Source organism: Felis catus, chromosome A3 (assembly GCF_018350175.1).
Source record: "Felis catus isolate Fca126 chromosome A3, F.catus_Fca126_mat1.0, whole genome shotgun sequence".
In the NCBI taxonomy this organism is placed as follows: Eukaryota; Metazoa; Chordata; class Mammalia; order Carnivora; family Felidae; genus Felis; species Felis catus.
In genome coordinates, this window is record NC_058370.1 from 22536043 (window position 1) to 22556373 (window position 20331).

Below are 20331 nucleotides of genomic sequence, written 5' to 3' on the forward strand. Positions count from 1 at the left end.
CATTGCTTCTTCCTAGAATGATTCATAAGCTCAAAGCTTTGCTATTATTTTTTGTGGTCTTTAAATGTATTTCCCACATTAAACAATTTTGCTACAAGTTATATGAAAGGACTTTCTTTTTTTTTTTTTTTGGATATTTACATTTTTTAATTTTTTTATTTAAAAAAAACTTTTTTAGAGACAGAGAGTGTGAGGAGCCGGGGGTGGGGAAGAGGGAGGGAGTGAGAGAGAGAGGGAGAGAGTCAGAGAGACAGGGAGAGAGAGAGAAAGAGAATCCCAGGCAGGCTCCATGCTGTGGAGCCCAATGTGGGGCTTGATCCCACAACCCTGGGATCATGACCTGAGCTGAAATCAAGAGTAGGACACTCAACTGATTGAGCTACCCAGGTGCCCCAAAAGGACCTTCTAATAGTGAGATTTTTGACTACTCTATTTAGGATGATAGGAGTTTTATCTTTCCTTTATTCTTTTTGTTGCCATTTTCTGTCAGTTACTTCATCAAATTCATTCTTCTCATACCTAAAATACATAATCTTCCCTAGCAGATTAACAACACATTTAGAGAACTCCTTTTCTCTCCTGACCCATGTGAGGCCTTAGACCATTTTGATCCAAGTAGAATATCATCCTTCTTTGACAAAGAAAGAGAAAAGACGGGTGCCTGCGTGGCTCAGTTGGTTAAGCGTCCAACTCTTGATTTTGGCTCAGGTCATGTCATTATCTCACTGTTTGTGAGACTGAGCCCTAAGCTGGGCTCCACACTGGGCATGGAGCCCTCTTGGGATTCTCTCTCTCCTCTCTCTGCCCTCCCCCTGTGCATATGCGCTCTCTCTCAAAATAAACTTAAGAGAGAGGGAGAGACTGTCCTCTTTTTTACAGGAGTTTTCAACCCCATGTCTTTGTAGTTTATTCCTACCTATTGGAGGATCCTGAGAGTTTGTGTGTGCCCTGAGGGTAGAGAAAGGGAGGTATCTGTGTTTGAACAGCCAGATTCTCAAGGGGATAAGGCACTCTCTTTAGCATGTCCCCTTGGAGATTTCAGCAGGACCAGTACCACTCCTAGATGATAAATTTAACAGATTCTAGAGGGGATCATTGGGAAACTGTCAGTGTCTAGGAGTCTGAGCACTGCATTAATGAGCCTTTTTCTATAGACTGTGACGTGCAAAAAGGCCCAGGGCTGGTCCAGGTGGGGTCCCTCTTTAGCCAAGTAACTCACTTCAGAAATTCTGATAATTACAGAGTTGTGTGTCAACAAAGTTTCATAGTATTAAATGAGTGGAATGTTAAAATCACTTATGAATAAGATAAACTAGTGATCTCCACTTTTGGTTGCCCACATCAGCAGTAAAAACCCAAGTGTGTATATTTATTATAAAATGTATTATGTAAATTATACAACTTACATGAAAATAAATGTTTTTAAAAGGATGAGAGTAGAAAAATAAAGTTTTATTATTTTCTTCCTCCACCTCAGTGGATGATCTTAAAATGACTATTCTAATATAAATATTCAATCTGAAGATGCCAAAGTTTTTCATTAATATTCCTTTTAGTTACACAGAACTGTCCTTTCATCAGATGTATGTGAGCTCTGACGACTCAAAGACCCCTCCATGGGCAGTTCACTTTCCTATATGTTTTTGTTTCTTATTTTCTTGTTTTAGAAAATAGGAAGGAAGGATTTTTGTTCCTCTTTGTAATGTACTTATAAAGTATTAATTTCTGTTGATATTCAGTTTTCACTAAAAAGATTAAAAAATAGTTTCACTTTTTACCAGTTTACAAGCAGTTTTAAGACTTTTGTTTTTTTAGGGCATGGGCCATTTTCTCATATGTTTGATGGAAGATTTATTCCACTTGCTCGCCCAGATGTGGAATGGACGGTATGTTTTCATATATTCAATAGTCAATAAAGTAAAGACTATTTAAGCAACCATTGCTGTGTTATAGTATACTTCCCCATTACAGTTTTCAGGGTGCAATATACAAATACATAATGTGTCATTTGATCTCACAGTAGTCTATAAAGGAAGAATCATTATCTCCATTTTTATAAGTGTAAAGGAACTTGAAGCTCACAGAGGTGTATTGAACTGATACACAAAAAAATCACAAAGCTGTTAAAGGGTGGAGCCAGCAGTAGAAAACCAGGTTTTCTAGATGCTAATTTAATGCTTTTACTATTCTATCATATTATAATAGTAAAATATATTAAAAAATTATAAAGTAAAATAATATATTTAAATATATTTAAAATATATTTAAATATATTATTTAATTATTTAATATTATTTAAATTATTTATAATTTAAAATTATAAAGTAAAATAATATATTTAAATATATTTAAAATATATTTAAATATATTATTTAATTATTTAATATTATTTAAATATAATATATTTAAAATATATTAAAAAATTATAAAGTAAAATAATAGCTAACTCCATTTTTATCATGAAGTAACTGATACCAGCCAGGTTTCATTGTTTATATTAAATGAACCACTTTATTATTAGGGATTTAGAGGTGGCTGACCCATATTTTTGGAATCAGGTTTTGGAAAGTGAAGTTAGGCTGGTTTCCGCACTGTATTTCTGGAATCTGGAGTAAAGAATATTAATATGTACTGAATCCTCCTTCCATGTCAACCTCTATTTCCTTCCTTCCTTCCTTCCTTCCTTCCTTCCTTCCTTCCTTCCTTCATTCCTTCCTTCTTTCCTTTTCTTTCCCTTCCTTTCCTCCTGCCTTCCTCCCTCCCTTCCTGCCTTCTTCCCTCCCTCCTTCCCTCCCTCCTCTCTTTCTCTTCCTTCCCCTCTTCCTTCCTCCCTGTTTCCCTTTCTTTCTTTTTCTCTTTTTCTTTCTTTCTTTTTCTTTTTTCTTTCTTTCTTTCTTTCTTTCTTTCTTTCTTTCTTTCTTTCTTTCTAGTTTTTTTAAAGTAATCTCTACACCTAACATGGGACTCAAACTCAGGACCTTGAGATCAAGAGTCATATGCTCTCCCAAATGAGACAGCCAGGCACCCCTACTTTTTTTCTTTTTCTTTTAAAGGAATAATTCAAGGGGCAGCTGGGTGACTCAGTTGGTTAAGCATCTGACTCTTGATTTAGGCTCACGGTCCATGAGTTCAAGCCCTGCATTGGGCTCTCTGCTGTCAGTGTGGGGCCTGCTTCGGATCCTCTGTTCCCTCTCTCTATATGCCCCTCCCCCACTAGCTTGCTCACTCTCTCTCTCAAAAATAAATAAACACTAAAATTTTTTTTAATTTTAAAAAATAAAGGAATAATTCACATATAGTAAGTTGGTACCAATCTTAATTTTTTTTTTAAGTTTGTTTGTTTATTTATCTCAAGTAATCTCTACACCCAACATTGGGTCCAAACTAATGACCCTGAGATCGAGAGTCACATGCTCTACTGACTGAGCCAGCCAGGCACCATGGTTCAGTGAATTTTTACAGATAGATATATCCATGTAATCACTACCCAAGTCAGGATACAAGATGTCTTCATCTTCTTGGAAAATCCCCTTATGCCCCTTCTCAGTCGATGGCTGCTTCTCCCTCATCACCTTCTGATTTTTTTAAATATAGATTAGTTTTGCCTATTCTTAGATTTCATGTAAGTAGAATCATATCATATATACTCTTTAGTGTTTTGCTTTTATTCATACAACATGATGATTGTGAGATTCTATCATGTTGCATGCATTACTGTTGATCCCTGCTTATTGCTGAGTAGTATCCCCTTGTGTGAGTAAATTGTGATTTGTTTGTACTTTTCCCCTTCAATATAATTTGGGTTGTTTTCACTTTTTGGCTATTACAAATAAGGTTGCAAAACATTTTTATGGAAAATGTTTTCATTTCTTTTAGGTAAAATACCTGAGTAGAATTGCTAGATCATGGAGTAGGTGCATGTTTACTTTATAAGAAACTGCCAAGGGCATCTAGGTGACTCAGTTGGTTGAGCATCGGTGTCCGACTCTTGATTTAGGCTCAGGTCATGATCTCCCAGTTCGTGGCATAGAGCCCTTCATTGAGCTCTGCGCTAACAGCACGGAGCTTGCTTGGGATGTTCTCTCTTCCACACTCTGCCCCTCCCCGACTTGTGTGCACACGCACCTGCGTGCATTCTCTCTCACTCTCTCTCTCTCAAAATAAGTAAATAAACTTAAAAATTAGAAAAAAAAAAAAAAAAAGAAACTGCCAGACCTTTCCCCTGTTGTTGTATCATTTTGCCCTCTGTTAGCACTGTGGGAGATTTCCTGTTGTTCTGTAGCTTCATCATTTCATTTTTTAGATTAGCCTTTCTAATGAGTGTGAAGTGGTATTTTGTGGGGTTTTGGGTTTTTGTTGTTTTGTTTTCTTTTTTTTTGGCATTCTCTGATATATGCTGAATACCATTTCCTGTGCTTTGTTTTTTTGTTTTGTGTGTGTGTGTGTGTGTGTGTGTGTGTGTGTGTGTGTGTGTTTTAAGTTTATTTTTGAGAGAGAGAGGAAGTAAGTGTAGGGAAGGGGCAGAGAGAGAGGGCCCCAGACAGGCTCTGCACTGTGAGCACAGAGCTGGATATGGGACTCGAACTCACAAACTGTGAGATCATGACCTGAGTGGAAATCAAGAGTCTGAGGCTTAACAGGCTGAGCCACCCAGGTGCCCCCCTGTACTTTGTTATTGATGTATCTTCTTTTGTGAAGAGTTCTTTCAACACTTAACCCATTTAAAAAATGTTGTTGTTTGCTTTTTGATTGTTGATTTGATTAATTACTTATATAACTATGTAATAGTATATATAGTAACTATATATATAATGGTCAGATATATGTATTGTGAATATTTTTTCTTCAGTCTCTTACTTGCAAATTCATTCATTCATTTAAGTAATCTCTACAGCCAATGTGGGGCTCGTACTCACAACCCAAGGTCAAGAGTCACATGCTCTTCTGACTGAGCCTGCCAGGCACCCCTCCAATTCATTAAAAAAATTTTTTTAATATTTATTTATTTTTGAGAGAGAGAGAGAGAGAGAGAGAGTGAGTGCATGAGTGGGGGAGGAGCAGAGAGAGAGGGAGACACAGAATCTGAAGCAGGCTCCAGGCTCTGAGCTGTCAGCACAGAGCCCGACACGGGGTTCGAACTCATGGACTGGGAGATCATGACCTGAGCCGAAGTCAGACACTTAACTGACTGAGCCACCCAGGCACCCCTCCAATTCATTTTTTTTTTAATGGTACTTTTTGAGAAACAAATTTTAAATGTTGATGAAGTATTCTGGTTCTTTAATGAACTGAGATCGATAGTTTCTCTATAGTTTTGCTTCCTGGGAGCCTCATACTAAAGGCCATAAAAGAATTGGAATATTGCCCTGTGCTCTTTTTTTCCAAGTATTAACTTCCTGCTGACATCTGCCTACTTTGGTCGCTCTCCAGTACTTTTAGGAAGTTGTCCAGACTTAACAGTTGTTTTCTTCAGCAAGGCTGATCTAAATAGGATCTACTCAGCCATTTCCATGTTTTTTATTTATATGTTTGACCTTTTGGGGCACCTGGTTGGCTTGGTTGAGCATCGTTATGGGATTGAGCCCCACGTTTGAGTCTCTCTCTCTCTCTCTCTCTCTCTCTCTCTCTCTCTCTCTCTCTCTCTCTCCCCCTCTCTCTCTCTCTCTCTCCCTCCCTCCCTCCCCTCCCTCCCCCTTTCCTCTGCTGCCCCTCTCCCCGCTCTCTCTCTCAAATAATACATACAAACAAACATACATACATACATACATACATACCTAGATTTTTAAAAATAATAGATATTTGGCCTTTCACATATAAGTCCTTAACTCTTGTGGATTTATTTTTGTGCATGTGCATAGTAGAAATCTAATGTCTTTTTTTAAAACCTGGATGATTGTTTACTGAACAGTTCATTCTTTCCTTACTGATCTATAACACACCCCCAACATTTATTAACTTTCCATATATGATGAATCCTTCTGGATTCTCTTCTATTTCACACTTTAATTATTATTACTTTATAATAACTTTTCATCTCTTTTCTTTTATTGAGTATCTTTGGCCATTTGCCCTTTATTATAAATTTTATAATCTTCTCCATAAAGGTCTTCTATATCTTTTGTTATATTTATTCCTAAGTTGCTTATAATTTTCATTGTAATTGCCCATGTTATCTTTGTGGGACTTAAATTTTTCTGTATAAATAACATTTTTTTTGGGGGTGCCTGGCTGGTTCAGTTAGTGGAGTGTGAGACTCTTGGTCTCTGGGTTATAAGTTTGAGATCCATGTTGAGTGTGGAGATTACTTAAAAATAAAAATCTTTAAAAAAAGTAAAATTTTTTCTGAACCATTTGAAAGTGAGTTGTAGACATACCCCTATATTCCTAAATACTTCAGTGGGTATTTCCTAAAAACAAGAACATTCTCTTACATAACCTCAGTACAGGTATCAAAATCAAGAAATTAATACTGATGCTATACTATTATTTAGTTTATACTTTCTGTCAAATTTCATCAATTGTCCATGCAGAAAAGGAGAAAGAAAACTTTATTCCTCCCCAATCCGTACATAAATCATACTTAGTTGCTATTTCTTTTTAGTCTCCTTTGATCTGGAACAATTCTTCAGTCTTTATCTTTCATGATCTTGTTATTTTTTTGAAGAGTACAGGTGAGTTGTTTCTGATATGTCCTTTAGTTTGCAGTTTTCTGATACATAGTGTCAGACTATGTATTTTTGGCAGAATGCCACATTATATCTTCTTTAGCATCACAGGCACGGAAACTCTAACACAATGCTGGTGACATTAACTTTGATCACTTAAGGCAATGTTTACCAGATTTCTTCACTATAAACCTGAACTATGTTTTTCCTTGTTGTAGTTAATACGTATCTTGATTCACTTAAAAAAAGTAGTTACAGGACCATTCAGGGTTTTGTTTTCATATTGAGTCGGGTTTTGGTAAGACCTGTGATGGTGCCAGTATCTTCAGGGGATCATTTGATGTTTACAATTATGAATGAGTGAGCAGACAGATGAGTAAAAAGAGGCCAATTTGAGATTCCCCCCCTAGATCTTGACTTTAGAAATCTAAACACTTTTGTTCTTAAGTGGCAAGTTTGCAGTTACTCCTTCTCACCACCAGATGGAAGTGCTAACAGAATTTGTAACTTCAAATGTTCCAAGCCTGATGAAACAATAGAACTGAATTTTATAGTGATATTCATTAAAGCAGGATCCCATCTGTATGACTGGGTAATATTCTTTTGTACTGTACTATACAATATTTCTGCACTATAAATTATATATCTCATTAAATATATTTATGAGATAATGAACATGATATGTAAAAGGTTTATTTGTTTACAGACAAATTTAACAGGTTTTTTAAAATATCTGTAAGATGGTAGTTGGGAACTAGATAATTAACATGCATTGGAATCTTATCTCTGAATTACCTGGAATCAAGAATAATTTGAATTATTTGGGGTCCCTGATGGACTAGAGTCTATAACAGATCATATTGTGCTGACTTTTCCTAGCATGAACAGGGCTCAGTGAAGATGTTTGAGCACCTAGTTAATTCTAATGGACTCAAAGCTGTCATGGAACATTACGGTCTCATCCCTGAAGAAGATATTTGCTTTATCAAGGAACAAATTACAGGACCACTTGAATCACCAATCAAAGATTCTTTGGTAAGTTTGTTTACAACTTAATTTGAATTGACTGTGTTTTCCATCTAGTCTTTTCTAGTTTCCTTCAGAGCTTTTTTTTTTTTTTTTTTTTTTTATCCTTCAGAGCTATTTGAAGAGAGATATTTGGCTATTTTAGGGGGACTAAATGATAAAATACATTATGTATTTCTACTGTTTAGTGCAAAAAAAATAAAAAGGCTTATCTATTTTTTTCATCTCTTAACCGTTCTTTAGAAATTACCTCCCAAATTAAAATACATATGTAAATTTTTTTGATGAATATATATGTAGTATTCTATATAGAAGCCTGAAGTAACATTGTTTGAAAAATGTAAAAGGGCATGTCCTGTTTCTCCATTAAAATTAACATGTTTGGGGCATCTGGCTGGCTCAGTCGGCAGAGTACATGAGTGGTAATCTCAGGGTTGTGAGTTCAAGCCCCATGTTGGGCATAAAGATTATTTAAAAATAAAATATATTTTTTAATTTAATTTAATTTAAAAAGTTTTTTCAAATGCTTGTTCATTTTTGAGAGACAGAGAATCCACGTGGGATGGGCAGAGAGAGAGGGAGACACAGAATCTAAAGCAGGCTCCAGGCTCGAACTCACGTCAGGAACTGTGAGATCATGACCTGAGTCAAAGTCGGACGCTTAACCGACTGAGCCACCCAGGCGACCCTGCCCCTAAATTTATCTTTAAACTATATTTGTATTCAAAAAAAAATTTTTTTTAATGTTTATTTACTTTTGAGGGGTGTGGGGAGGGGCAGAGAGAGGGAGACACAGAATCTGAAGCAGGCTCCAGGCTCTGAACTGTCAGCACAGAGCCTGACATGGGGCTCGAACTCACAGACTGCGAGATCATGACCTGAGCCGAAGTCAGATGCTTAACTGACTGAACCACCTAGGTGCCCCAAATTTAATTTAATTTAATTTAATTTAATTTAATTTAATTTAATTTAATTTAAATTTAATTTTTCTTTAAGAGAGAGAGAGCTTGTACACGAGCAGGGGAGGAACAGAGGGAGAGAGAGAATCTTAAGCAGGCTCCATGCCTAGTGCAGAGCTCAACACAGGGCTTGATTTCATGACTGTGAGATCATGACATGAGCCAAAATCAAGAGTCAGACACCCAACCGACTGAGCCACCCAGGTGCCCCCCCAAAATGAGATCATTTTTAAAAGAGTTAACATATTTGAGTGCTTTAGGGAGAGCTGTGCAGGAGTGGGAAGGAAGGAGGAGGGATGGGAGGGGGCAGGGCTCATAGAAGAAAATTTTAAAAGAAGAGAAAAAAAATAAAATAAATCAATTTAAAAAAATAGCATATCTGAAATACTTAGATATATGAAGACCTAGAAAAAAAGTTGAATAGTTCAAAGGAAAATCTGTTTTTGTTTTTGTTTGTTTGTTTTAATTTAAAAGTTGAAAAATAGTTTGCCTTTGGGTTTTAAAAAATTTTTGCCTTGAATATATATCAATCTACTTATAAGATAAAGAGCTAGATGCACCCGGGTGGCTCAGTTGGTTAAGCATCTGACTCTTGATCTCAGCTCAGGTCTTGATCTCAGGGTCATGGGCTCAAGCCCTGCATTGTGGCAGAGAGAAAGGGAGACACAGAATCCCAAGTGGGTTCCAGGCTTTGAGCTGTCAGCACAGAACCCAACACGGGGCTGAAACCCACGAACTTTGAGATCATGACCTGAGCTGAAGTCGGAAGCTTAACCAACTGAGCCACCCATGTGCACCATCCCCTCACCCCCCAACCCCTGCCAAAAAATCTGGATTTTGGAGCAAATATTCTATTTCCAAAATATAGGAGCTTCAAAAGTTCTTTGAACAATACATATCATTTTGACTAGATGTGCAACTACTTTGAAAGATACTATTTCCATGCATGAATTCAAGCATTAGCATATGAAGAGCATTCTTACTAATTCATAATTAGATCTTGTATTGCAATTTTTTTTTAATGTTTATTTTTGAGAGAGAGAGAGACAGAGTGCAAGTAGGGGAGGGGCAGAGAAAGAGGGAGACACAGAATCTGAAGCAGGCTCCAGGCTCTGAGCTGTCATCACAGAGCCCGATGTGGGGCTCAAACTCGCGAATCACAAGATCATAACCTGAGCCAAAGTCGATGCTTAACTGACTGAGCCACTCAGGGGCCCCAGATCTTAAATTTTAAAGAAACTTTTAAACCAAGAAAAGAAGAAAGTTTGTTGGTTATGGGAAGTGTAATAGAGTTAGAATCCTTTCAATGGCACAAGGCTTGGTATTAACAGGATGTCATATACTTTAGCATTTCTTTTCCTTTTTCTACTAGTTTAGCAATTAGGTGGAAGAAGGAAAGAGTGGAACTTTTTGACTTACCTCACATTCCCATTCACGTGTCTGTTTATAATTTTTATTTTATTTTACTTTTAAATTTTTTATGTTTATTTATTTTTGAGAGAGAGAGAGTGTGTGAGCCGGGAGGAGCAGAAGGAGAAGGAGACACAGAATTTGAAGCAGGCTCCAGGCTCTGAGCTGTCAACACAGAGCCTGATGCACGGCTCGAACTCACAAACTGTGAGATCATGACCTGAGCCAAAGTTGGATGCTCAACCTACTGAGCCACCCAGGCGCCCCTCTGTTTGTAATTTTTAGATTAACACAGTTGCTTTGCTTGTAAATAGATTTCGTTCATATCCTAAAACTTTTGGTGAGTTTTCTTGTCTTCCAGTGGCCATACAAAGGGCGTCCTAAAGAGAAAAGCTTCCTTTATGAGATAGTGGCCAATAAAAGAAATGGCATTGATGTGGACAAATGGGATTATTTTGCCAGGTATGCACTGAACACTTCAGAAAAATTGGTTAAAATCCTCATATCCTTTAAATATATACAAATTTTATTTAAATAAATGAATAAAATAAAAAATTGTTATATACATTTAGTGTTGATACTTAAGGTACAGTTTTCCTGTTGACAAATTTCATCTCTCTGTTTTGGAATCTTTCTAGGGACTGCCATCATCTTGGAATCCAAAATAATTTTGATTACCAGCGCTTTATCAAATTTGCCCGTGTTTGTGAAGTAGATGATAGGAAGCGTATTTGTACTAGAGATAAGGTAAGCTAGATCAGAGGAAACAACAAAGAAGGTGTAGTTCATAGTTTGAAATCTAGAAGTAATCATTCAATAATTTGGAAAAATCAGAACTTGGTAAATTATCAGTCTCTTTACCTAATGCTTAGCACTTGTAAGTGTCTTAAAGTTCTTTTCACTGCTACTGCATTGTTAAATAATAACAAAGTTACAACAGACATTTATTAAGTATTGTGCGAGGCACTGTTTTTAGGTGCTTTGGGTGGATTAACTCAACTCTCACAACAGTATGAAATAGATACTATTATTATCCCGCTTAACAGGTGAGCAAATTGAAGCAAAGAAGACATACAATTAATAAAAGGCGGAACTGAAGTTTCAACCTAGAAAGTTTGGCTCAAGTCTCATCCTTAACCATAGTTAGTGATATATGTTAGTGTTTCATAATAGGTAAAATACTAAATCATTAGGTCTCTGCTAGATGAGAGTCATGTAGCTAAAGAGTAGTATGGTATTGTACTACAGAACGTCTTTCTTTTGAGAATAAAGAATATATAAAGAATTATGCCTAATTTTCTAGACTTGTTGAGATTAAAAAATATATTAAAGATGCCTAAAACAGAACCTGCCACAGACTTAAAACAATAGATTTTGGTTTACTAAGAAGAAAAGTTGCAAACCAAAAGTTGCAAACTACCTTGTATTTTTTAATGGGTGGGCTCAGGGATTTTAATGAGGTAGTCCTTATGCATAGCCTTCTTGTCCATCTGTCACCATCCCTTTTCCTTGTCCTATGGACTTATCTACTAACAAGGGTAACATAACCTGAACCTACATTAATATTTATTTCATGTTTTTCTGCAGGAGGTTGGGAATCTGTATGACATGTTCCATACCCGTACCTCTTTGCACCGCAGAGCTTATCAACACAAAGTTGGCAACATCATTGATACAATGTAAGAAATTCTAGTGCTATTTCCCTATAAAATTTCTTCATGATGCTTTGCTAGAGTATCATTCTTGGGTCAAGTTGAGATTTCTAGGAATTCAAGTAAATTTTAAGTGAATAAATCTAAAATGGTTCCCTTAAACACAACAAAAATGAGCATAAAGTAAAAACTTATTTGGAGGAAGAGGAGGAGAATAGATAAAGGGGATAGATGAAGCGTGGAAGAGTTGGCTTCAGCGAGACATGAAGAGGCAATGTCAGCATGCCTTAGACCTCCTCACAGGTAGTTACTTATGTGCCGGATACTAGTCATCAAGGTGAGAGATGGGACGTGAATAATTGACATTCTGAAGTTAATGACAAGTTAATTTCAAGAATTAAGATTAACGCCCGTCCTTACCCTGTCAATTATTTGTCAAAATTAGTAGCAGATAGTAAGACCAACAGGAATTTGACCTCTTCTCCCTGGCCCAGTGAGAACCATAGTGGAAAAGTTCAGCCAAGTACAGATAGAAGTATAGCCATACATCTCTGTGTGACTCAAAGACCCATGAGGAATTCTCAGAAGTAGGATGTGAGTTAATTCCATATCTCTAAATAGTTTTAAATTGACATGAGCAGACTAGTTAGAACACATTCATCTATTTGTATGGTTGTTACTTTGATAAGAAGTTTTTCTTTGTTTTTAATTCAGCTAGTTTCAAACCCTGGTATGGCTTCTTCCTAACTTGATTAAATGAAAATTACTTAATTTCTGCATCAGTAAAATTGAGGCTGATTACATCTATCTTCTTGTTGGAAAGATTAAATAAGATAATGTATCTAAAGCCCTACCATAATGCTTGGATCACAGTAAACATGGTAGCTGACGAATCCCCATGCACTTATTTATGTATTTATGTATGATCAAAAAACAGTTGTCTTTTTTTATCTGTTTGTTTAAAAAAAAAAAAACAGTTGTCTTTAGAACATCGTGTCTCGGGGTTTTACTTCTCTGAAGTAGAAAGGTTTCCTTAACTTTAAGCATGGCATTAACCAAATATTCAAATTTTCTCATAAGCATAAATTTTTATGAAATGATCTTTAGGATTACAGATGCTTTCCTCAAAGCAGACCCCTACATAGAAATTGTAGGTGCTGAAGGAAAAAAGTATCACATTTCTACGGCAATTGATGACATGGATGCCTTCACTAAGCTCACAGGTAAGAGCTAGATGGTAACACAGGAAGTCCATCTCAGATAAAGTGTAAGCTGTGCCTGGATTGCAGATGTGTTATTTTCCAAACATACCAATATATTTAGCTTCTCTAGTGATTGTATACTTTTGGATTTGAGTTTTGTCTCTGCTTGGTACTAACTGTATCACCTTGATAAAATCATTTAACCTCTCGAACCTTAGTTTCCTCATCTATAAATTGGGCTATTGATACCCAGCATATAGTTTTGTTATAGTATTTAAATGAGGCATAACACCTGGTATGTAGTACTTGGCACTTAAGTACCCAATATTCACTGTTATTTAACTTAAAATACGGCTGGACTGATACCAGACTAAAAAACTGACTTGCTTTTAACGTTACTTTTGTTATAAAACACAGAATACCAAGAGCATTTTGCCACGTTTCAACACAAGCAAAACCTGCAGCTTAGGGTGAGAAGGGAGAGGTGAAGGTGTTGCAGCTCGTTCCTTAATGTGGGAAAGTGCTGACTGAGCCATAAAGATGAGCAAAGCAAAAGTAGACCACAAAAGTTGGAGTTCTTCGTGGCGGATCATGAAACTGACTCTGTTTAAAAAGAAAGTTAGAAAGCAGTCACATAGCTTGTAGAGAATCGGTGGAAAGGCTGAAGGTTTTTTAAATGAGCAAAAACAACCCAAGCTGAGTGGGCTAAGGCAGCCGAGATCACTTTACATGAGCTTCCTGTGTGTGATGCTACTGCTGGGTTCTGTCTTCAGCACATTGCCAGAACAAGACTCACACCGGTGCCTCTGAAACTGTCTTGAAGAACCAACATTCTCCATGCCCAACAACTCACAGATTGATACCCTTGTAAACAATAAAAACGGATTACTAGGAGAATGATATGGGGGTGGGAAGGACATACAAAATATGAGTCCAAATATTTCATATTGAGTTTAACAGACTTAACATACATTTCAGTAAATATGACCAAAAGAAACAAAAATTTTAATAATAAAAACTATATGTATTATAGTGTACTATAGTGTATTATAGAATATATACTATTCTTTAAAAATAGACATGTAGGTGATATAGAGTCCCTTTTAGACTTAGAACTTTTTAGTCACTTTTCAAACATAAGTAAATCAAAAATTAGAAGTTAAATAGTGATTCCTCATATTACATATCTTTGTGCACACTCAAAACGTTGTGTACAACAATATTTAAAGTTTATAATGTGGGGCGCCTGGGTGGCGCAGTTGGTTAAGCATCCGACTTCAGCCAGGTCACGATCTCGCGGTCCGTGAGTTCGAGCCCCACGTCAGGCTCTGGGCTGATGGCTCAGAGCCTGGAGCCTGTTTCCGATTCTGTGTCTCCCTCTCTCTCTGCCCCTCCCCCGTTCATGCTCTGTCTCTCTCTGTCCCAAAAATAAATAAACGTTGAAAAAAAAAATTTTTTTTTAAAAAATAAAAAAAAATAAAGTTTATAATGTAATAAGTGATTTTCCTACTGGTTAATTAATCTAGATTGGATTGATGACACTTTCACTCACAAGGGATGATGTGTATCTAAATTGTTTCTGTGTTGTTTTAAAAACATCATAGCAGATACTAGTCTCCCATTGTTATGTTGATAGGAATGGAAGAAGAGATTACATAACAGTTTGAGCAAGCTGGGGATATTTTAACTTTTGTTCATAACGAAGCAGGTGATGCTGTATTTAAAAAGTCATCTTCAGTGGGGTGCCTGGGTGGCTCAGGTGGTTAAGCCTCTGACTTCAGCTCAGGTCATCTCACAGTTCGTGAGTTCTAGCCCCACATGGGGCTCTATGCTGACAGCTCAGAGCCTGGAGCCTGCTTCGGATTCTGTGTCTCCCTCTCTCTTTGCCCCTCTCCTGCTCACACTCTGTCTCTGTCTCTCAAAAATAAACGTTAAAAAAAAATCTTCAGTCTTCATCATCAGAAGCTAGTTCTAACAATTTATCCTGTAACATTATATTACATTTCAACTTTCTTTTGATGAAAAGAAATGAATCCAGGGTTTTACACACTTTTGGGTTAAGTGACAAACCATAAAGTATACAGTTTAATGTGATCTTTGTTTTTTTAATTTTTTTAACATTTATTTATTTTTGAGAGAGAGAGTACAAGCAGAGAGGAAGCAGAGAGAGACAGAGACAGAGACAGAGACAGATTCCGATGCAGGCTCCAGGCTCTGAGCTGTCAGCACAGAGCCTGATGCAGGGCTTGAACCCACGAACTGCAAGATCATGACCTGAGCTGAAGCCGGGTGCTTCACCCAGCCACCCAGGCGCCCCTGGTCTTTTTTTTTTTTTTTTTTTTTTTTTTTAGGTTTATTTATTTTTGAGGGGGGTGGGAGACAGAGGATCCAAAGCAGGCTCCACACTGACAGCAGTGATGATGCTTAATCAACTGAGCCACCCAGGCGCCCCCTAATGTGGTTTTACGACATGACTATACATAGCTCTCTCTCACTCTGAAGGTTCTATAATACCCAAACTAGCTTTTACCCTGTTCAATGGGATGAGTCCACTGGTTATACCCTTGGATATTGTATTAATGTCAAAAATCCTATACAAAATGTTAGGTCACATTTTTCTGCTTTATCTGCCAAGAGTATGGTAGAATAAGCATATGGATTTTCCAGCTTTCATCATTTGAGACCCAGAATCTTATCTTTCTTGCATATTATTTTGAGCAGTCATAAAACCTTTACTGGCCTTAACTACATAACCTGGAAGGAATAGGACCATGTGAGCCTTCCTTACCTTGGCTGCTTTTCCAAAAGTCAACTCACTTTATCTAAAAGTCTCCACTTCTTGTTTTTTAATTTTTTTAATGTTTATTTTATTTATGAGAGAGAGAGAGAGCAAGCACAGCTGGGGAGGGGCAGAGAAGGAACAGAGGATCTGAAGTGGGCTCCATGCTGACAGCAGAGAGCCTGATGTGGGGCTCGACTCATGAACTGAGAGATCATGACCTGCGAGATCATGACCTGAGCCAAAATCGGACGCTTAACCGACTGAACCACCCAGGTGCCCCTGTTTTTTAATTTTTAAGAATGTTTTTCCACATGTTACTGAGAAGTGTTGAAACCTGCAGCAATGTTGGAAGAATTTTACAGTGAACATTTGTACACTCACCACACCGGTACAGTTCTAGCATTTACTGAACTTGCTCTATGACTTGTCTGTCACTTACCATCCTGTCCATTAACCCATCTGAATTTTGATGCATTTTCTTCCTTTTTTTTTCTCTTTCCTTTTCTTTTCTTTTCTTTTCTTTTCTTTTCTTTTCTTTTCTTTTCTTTTTTCTTTTCTTTTTGAGAGAGTATGAGCTGGGAAGAGGGGCGGAGAGAGAGAGAGAGAGAGAGAGAGAGAAAGAATCTTAAGCAGGCTCCATGCTCAGTGCAGAGCCCAATGTGAGCATCAATCCCATGACCCTGGGATCATGACCTGAGCTGAAATCAAGAGTCAGACTGACTGAGCCACCCAGGCACCCCAGTTTTGATGCATTTTTAAGTAAATTGCAGTGATCAGTACATTTTACCCTAACTCCTTTAGCATGAAGATTAAAGTTCAACAATAATTTATAGATTTTTTTTCTTCTGATGTAAAATGCACACACAATTCGTATAAATGCACACATTTTATGTACATTTGCTAATGTTTTGACACATGCAAGATACAGAACATTATTTTCTCCTTAGGAAATTTCCTCATGCTTCATCCCAGTCAGTTCTTGCCCTCACCTCACCCCTAGAAACAACCACTATTTGCCTGTTCTAGACTTTTTTTTTTTTAAGTTTATTGATTTTTAGTAATCTCTACACCCAACATGGGGCTCAAATTCATGACCCTGCGATCAAGAGTCACATCCTCGGGGCACCTGGGTAGCTCAGTTGGTTGAGCGTCCAACTTCAGCTCAGGTCGTGATCTCACAGTTTGTGAGTTTGAGCCCCGTGTCAGGCTCTGAGCTGAGCCTGTTTCAGATTCTGTGTCTCCTTCTCTCTCTGCCCCTCCCCTGGCTCACACTCTGTCTCTCTCAAAAAACTAAATAAACATTAAAAAAAAAAAAGAGTCGCATGCTCTTCCAACTGAGCCAGCCTGGCGCCCTGTTCTAGACTTTTACATAAATGCAATCAGACAGGTGTACTCATCTCTGTAGGGCTCCTTTTACCCAGTGTTATGTGTCTGAGATTCATCTAGATTGCATGCATCAGTAGTTTATTCCTTTTTATTGTCGAGTAGTAGTTCCTTTTATGAATATGTCATAATTTGTCCTCTCTGCTTCCTAAATTCCTACTTATAAATTCCTATAAAAATTCCTATAAGGGTGCCTCAGTGGCTCAGTTGGTTAAGCATCCAACTCTTGATTTCAGCTCGGGTCGTGATCTTACAGTTCTTGGGATTGAGCTCCAAGTTGGGCTCTGCACTGATAGCCCAGAGCCTGCTTGCTTGGGGATTCTCTCTCTCCCTTTCTCTGACCCTCCCCTGCTCATACTGTCTCTCTCAAAATAAATAAACTTTAAAATAAAATTAAAATTAAAATGCCTATAAATGTTTCAGCTTACCTAGATGTTGGCTGTCTTAAACATAGCAAATGTCATATGACCACTGCCTTAGGGAACCGTTTTCTTACTTTAGTCTTTTTCCCTTAATATTCCTAGGAAATAAGTGGACCTTATCCCTTCCCTCCCTTCCAATGCATGCCCTCTACCCCAAAATATCTTAAATTGGAATAATAGAATGTTAAATTTATTTTTTTATTTAGAAACAATTTTTTTAATGTTTATTTATTTTTGAGAGAGAGAGAGAAACAGAGCATGAGTAGGGAAGGTGCAGAGAGAGAGGGAGACACAGAATCAAGCTCCAGGCTCTGAGCTGTCAGCACACAGCCTGATGTGGGGCTCGAACTCACAAACTGGGAGATCATGACCTGAGCCGAAGTTGAAGGCTTAACCGACTAAGCCACCCAGGTGCCCCTCAAAATAAATAAACTTAAAAAAAAAAATCTTAAAAAATAAAATCTTAAAAACAACTACCTTCTACTTTCATCATGGAACTTTAAAAAACTTTTTATTATGAAACATACAAAATTCCATGTACCCATCACTTGGCTGCAACAATTACTAACATGGCAATTTTGCTTCATCCCCTCCATCCACCCACTCCCATAAAATACTGGTCTGTTTTTGAAGTAGATTTCAGACATAACTTTATAATTACTTAAGTATCATTCTCTTTAAGAAAATAAAGCATAACAACAAATTAATACACCCCTATTTACCCATCACCCAACCTTAAGCCATCTCTGTATGCCCTTTCCCGTGCACTAGATTATTTTAAAGCAAATCCAAGACATTGAATGTTATACTGTGCTTACATTTGTAAATGTCCACTTAAAATCCTTTCAGAAGTATAGCGGTGTATGAGTCTTTAAACCTTTTTTGTCCCCATCTTAACATAACTGAAATTTTGTCAAATTGGCAGATAACATTTTCCTGGAGATTTTATATTCTTCTGATCCCAAACTGAATGCAGCACGAGAGATTTTAAAAAAAATTGAATGCCGTAATCTATACAAGTATGTGGGTGAGACTAAACCAAAAGGAACAACAAAAATTGAAAAGGTAAGTTGAGTGGTTAATAGTGAAAGATGTCTCTCTTCCAAGAGAGGAAACCTCCAAAAGGAAGCCATTAACCCATCACAATATCATGACTCTGTTCTAAGCCCTCTACGTTCATTTTCACTTAATCTCATCAATAACGTGTTCTTTGGTCCTGTAGATGAAGGAACTGAAGCTTGGGAGAGATTAAACAACTTGCCTACAGAAGCACAGTTAGTGAGCTGGGATTTGAACCCAAGTCTGTCTTAGTCTAAACCTTTATTCTCTCATCCCAGAAGTGAGAGGGGGTGCCCCAAATTTTGGCTAGATCTAAAGGCAAGAAAATGAATGGGGCCTCAAAATAAGGTATCTGCATGAGCTTCTCTGAGAAGCAAAGGACCTGCTGTTTACTAATTTCTTCTTTCACATTATATCAGGTTCTCCCAGAGGGTACATGCCAAATGTCCATATCTGTTCTCATCTCCTGCTTATGGAAGGTTTTTCTGTTTGCCGGAAAGCCAGTAACATGAGCCACACTGATTACCACACCCTGCCTCATAACACTTTCCTCCTATTAAGTCAATGCCACATTTTTTTTTTAATGTGGAAGTTTTGTTATGAGAATCACTCTATTGTGATGTGTTTGAAGGATGGCATAAGCCAGAAGCTCTGTATTTGTTAGGGGTATCTCTACCCACTCTTCCTAGTAAAGTGCCATTTTTAGAGAGGGAACCTTTTGTGGCACAAACACTAATGATGAAAAACGGGGGTTCTAATGTAAGCAGCCTTGTCTTTTCTAGGAAAATTATAAAAGCCTTCCAGAAGATCTCGCTGATTCTAAACCTAAGGACATCTTGATAGAAACTGAACTAAAGGCTGAAGACTTCATAGTGGATGTAAGTAGTTAGCCCAAAAATATACTAAGTAAAGATTTTTTTTTTTTTTTAAGATAAAGCCTCCCTACTTCCATTATAAAAGCAGCACATGTTCATTAAAGAAAGTTTGGAAGGGGGCGCCTCAGTGGCGCAGTTGGTTAAGCATCCAACTTAGGCTCAGGTCAAGATTTCGCGGTTTGTGGGTTCAAACCCTGCATCAGGCTATAACTGTGCCGTCCATTTTGGTAGCCACTAGCCACAGGTTCAGCCCTTGAAACGTGACTACCTCAACTAAGTAACTAAATTTTTTATTGTATTTAGTGTTGATGACTTTAAATTAAAAATCCACCTATGACTAGTGACTGCCACATTGGGCAACAGAGCCATTCGTCTTAGCGCTTCTGTGGAGCCTTACAGTATCCATTGTCTCCTGTCTCTTTGACTTTCCCATCAGCAGTTAAACAGACTTTCATCTTGAGAAAACAACAAACAGGGGCACCTGGGTGGCTCAGTCAGTTGAGCGTCCAACTCTTGATTTCAGCTCAGGTCATGATCTCATGGTTTGTGGGATCAAGCCCCACGTTGGGCTCTGCATTGAGCCTGCTTGGGATTCTCTCTCTTTCTCTCCTTTTCTCTGTGCCCCTCCCCAACTTGTGTGTGCCTACACGTCTCTCAAATAATAAACAAACTTAAAAAACAAACAAACTGCACCTTCACCCCTGTCAAACTCCTTGAAAAGTACCCCCCTTTTACCTTTCCCAGGTACCATATTCCTCTCCATATTCTTCTTTCTTGCATCTTTTTAACAGCCAAGCTTCTAAGAGTTGTCTTCTCCTTTTTTTTTTTTAATTTTTTTAACATTTATGTATTATTTTTGAGAGAGACAGAGTGAGCACAGGAGGAGCGGGGCAGGG

At 37.6% G+C, this 20331-nt stretch overlaps 1 protein-coding gene across 4 annotated transcripts in view; it reads left to right on the forward strand.

Annotated features, from left to right (window-relative positions):
* Nucleotides 1-20331, forward strand: part of SAMHD1 (SAM and HD domain containing deoxynucleoside triphosphate triphosphohydrolase 1) — a 55717-nt gene that overhangs the window by 18744 nt on the left and 16642 nt on the right. For all 4 annotated transcript variants that reach the window (XM_045053652.1, XM_003983547.5, XR_006595203.1 and 1 more), the window contains exons 6-13: nucleotides 1816-1886; nucleotides 7545-7700; nucleotides 10422-10522; nucleotides 10699-10807; nucleotides 11648-11739; nucleotides 12820-12935; nucleotides 18427-18566; nucleotides 19343-19438. In XM_045053652.1, the coding sequence (XP_044909587.1) occupies nucleotides 1816-1886; nucleotides 7545-7700; nucleotides 10422-10522; nucleotides 10699-10807; nucleotides 11648-11739; nucleotides 12820-12935; nucleotides 18427-18566; nucleotides 19343-19438 (881 nt within the window). The remainder of the gene's footprint in view (nucleotides 1-1815; nucleotides 1887-7544; nucleotides 7701-10421; nucleotides 10523-10698; nucleotides 10808-11647; nucleotides 11740-12819; nucleotides 12936-18426; nucleotides 18567-19342; nucleotides 19439-20331) is intronic.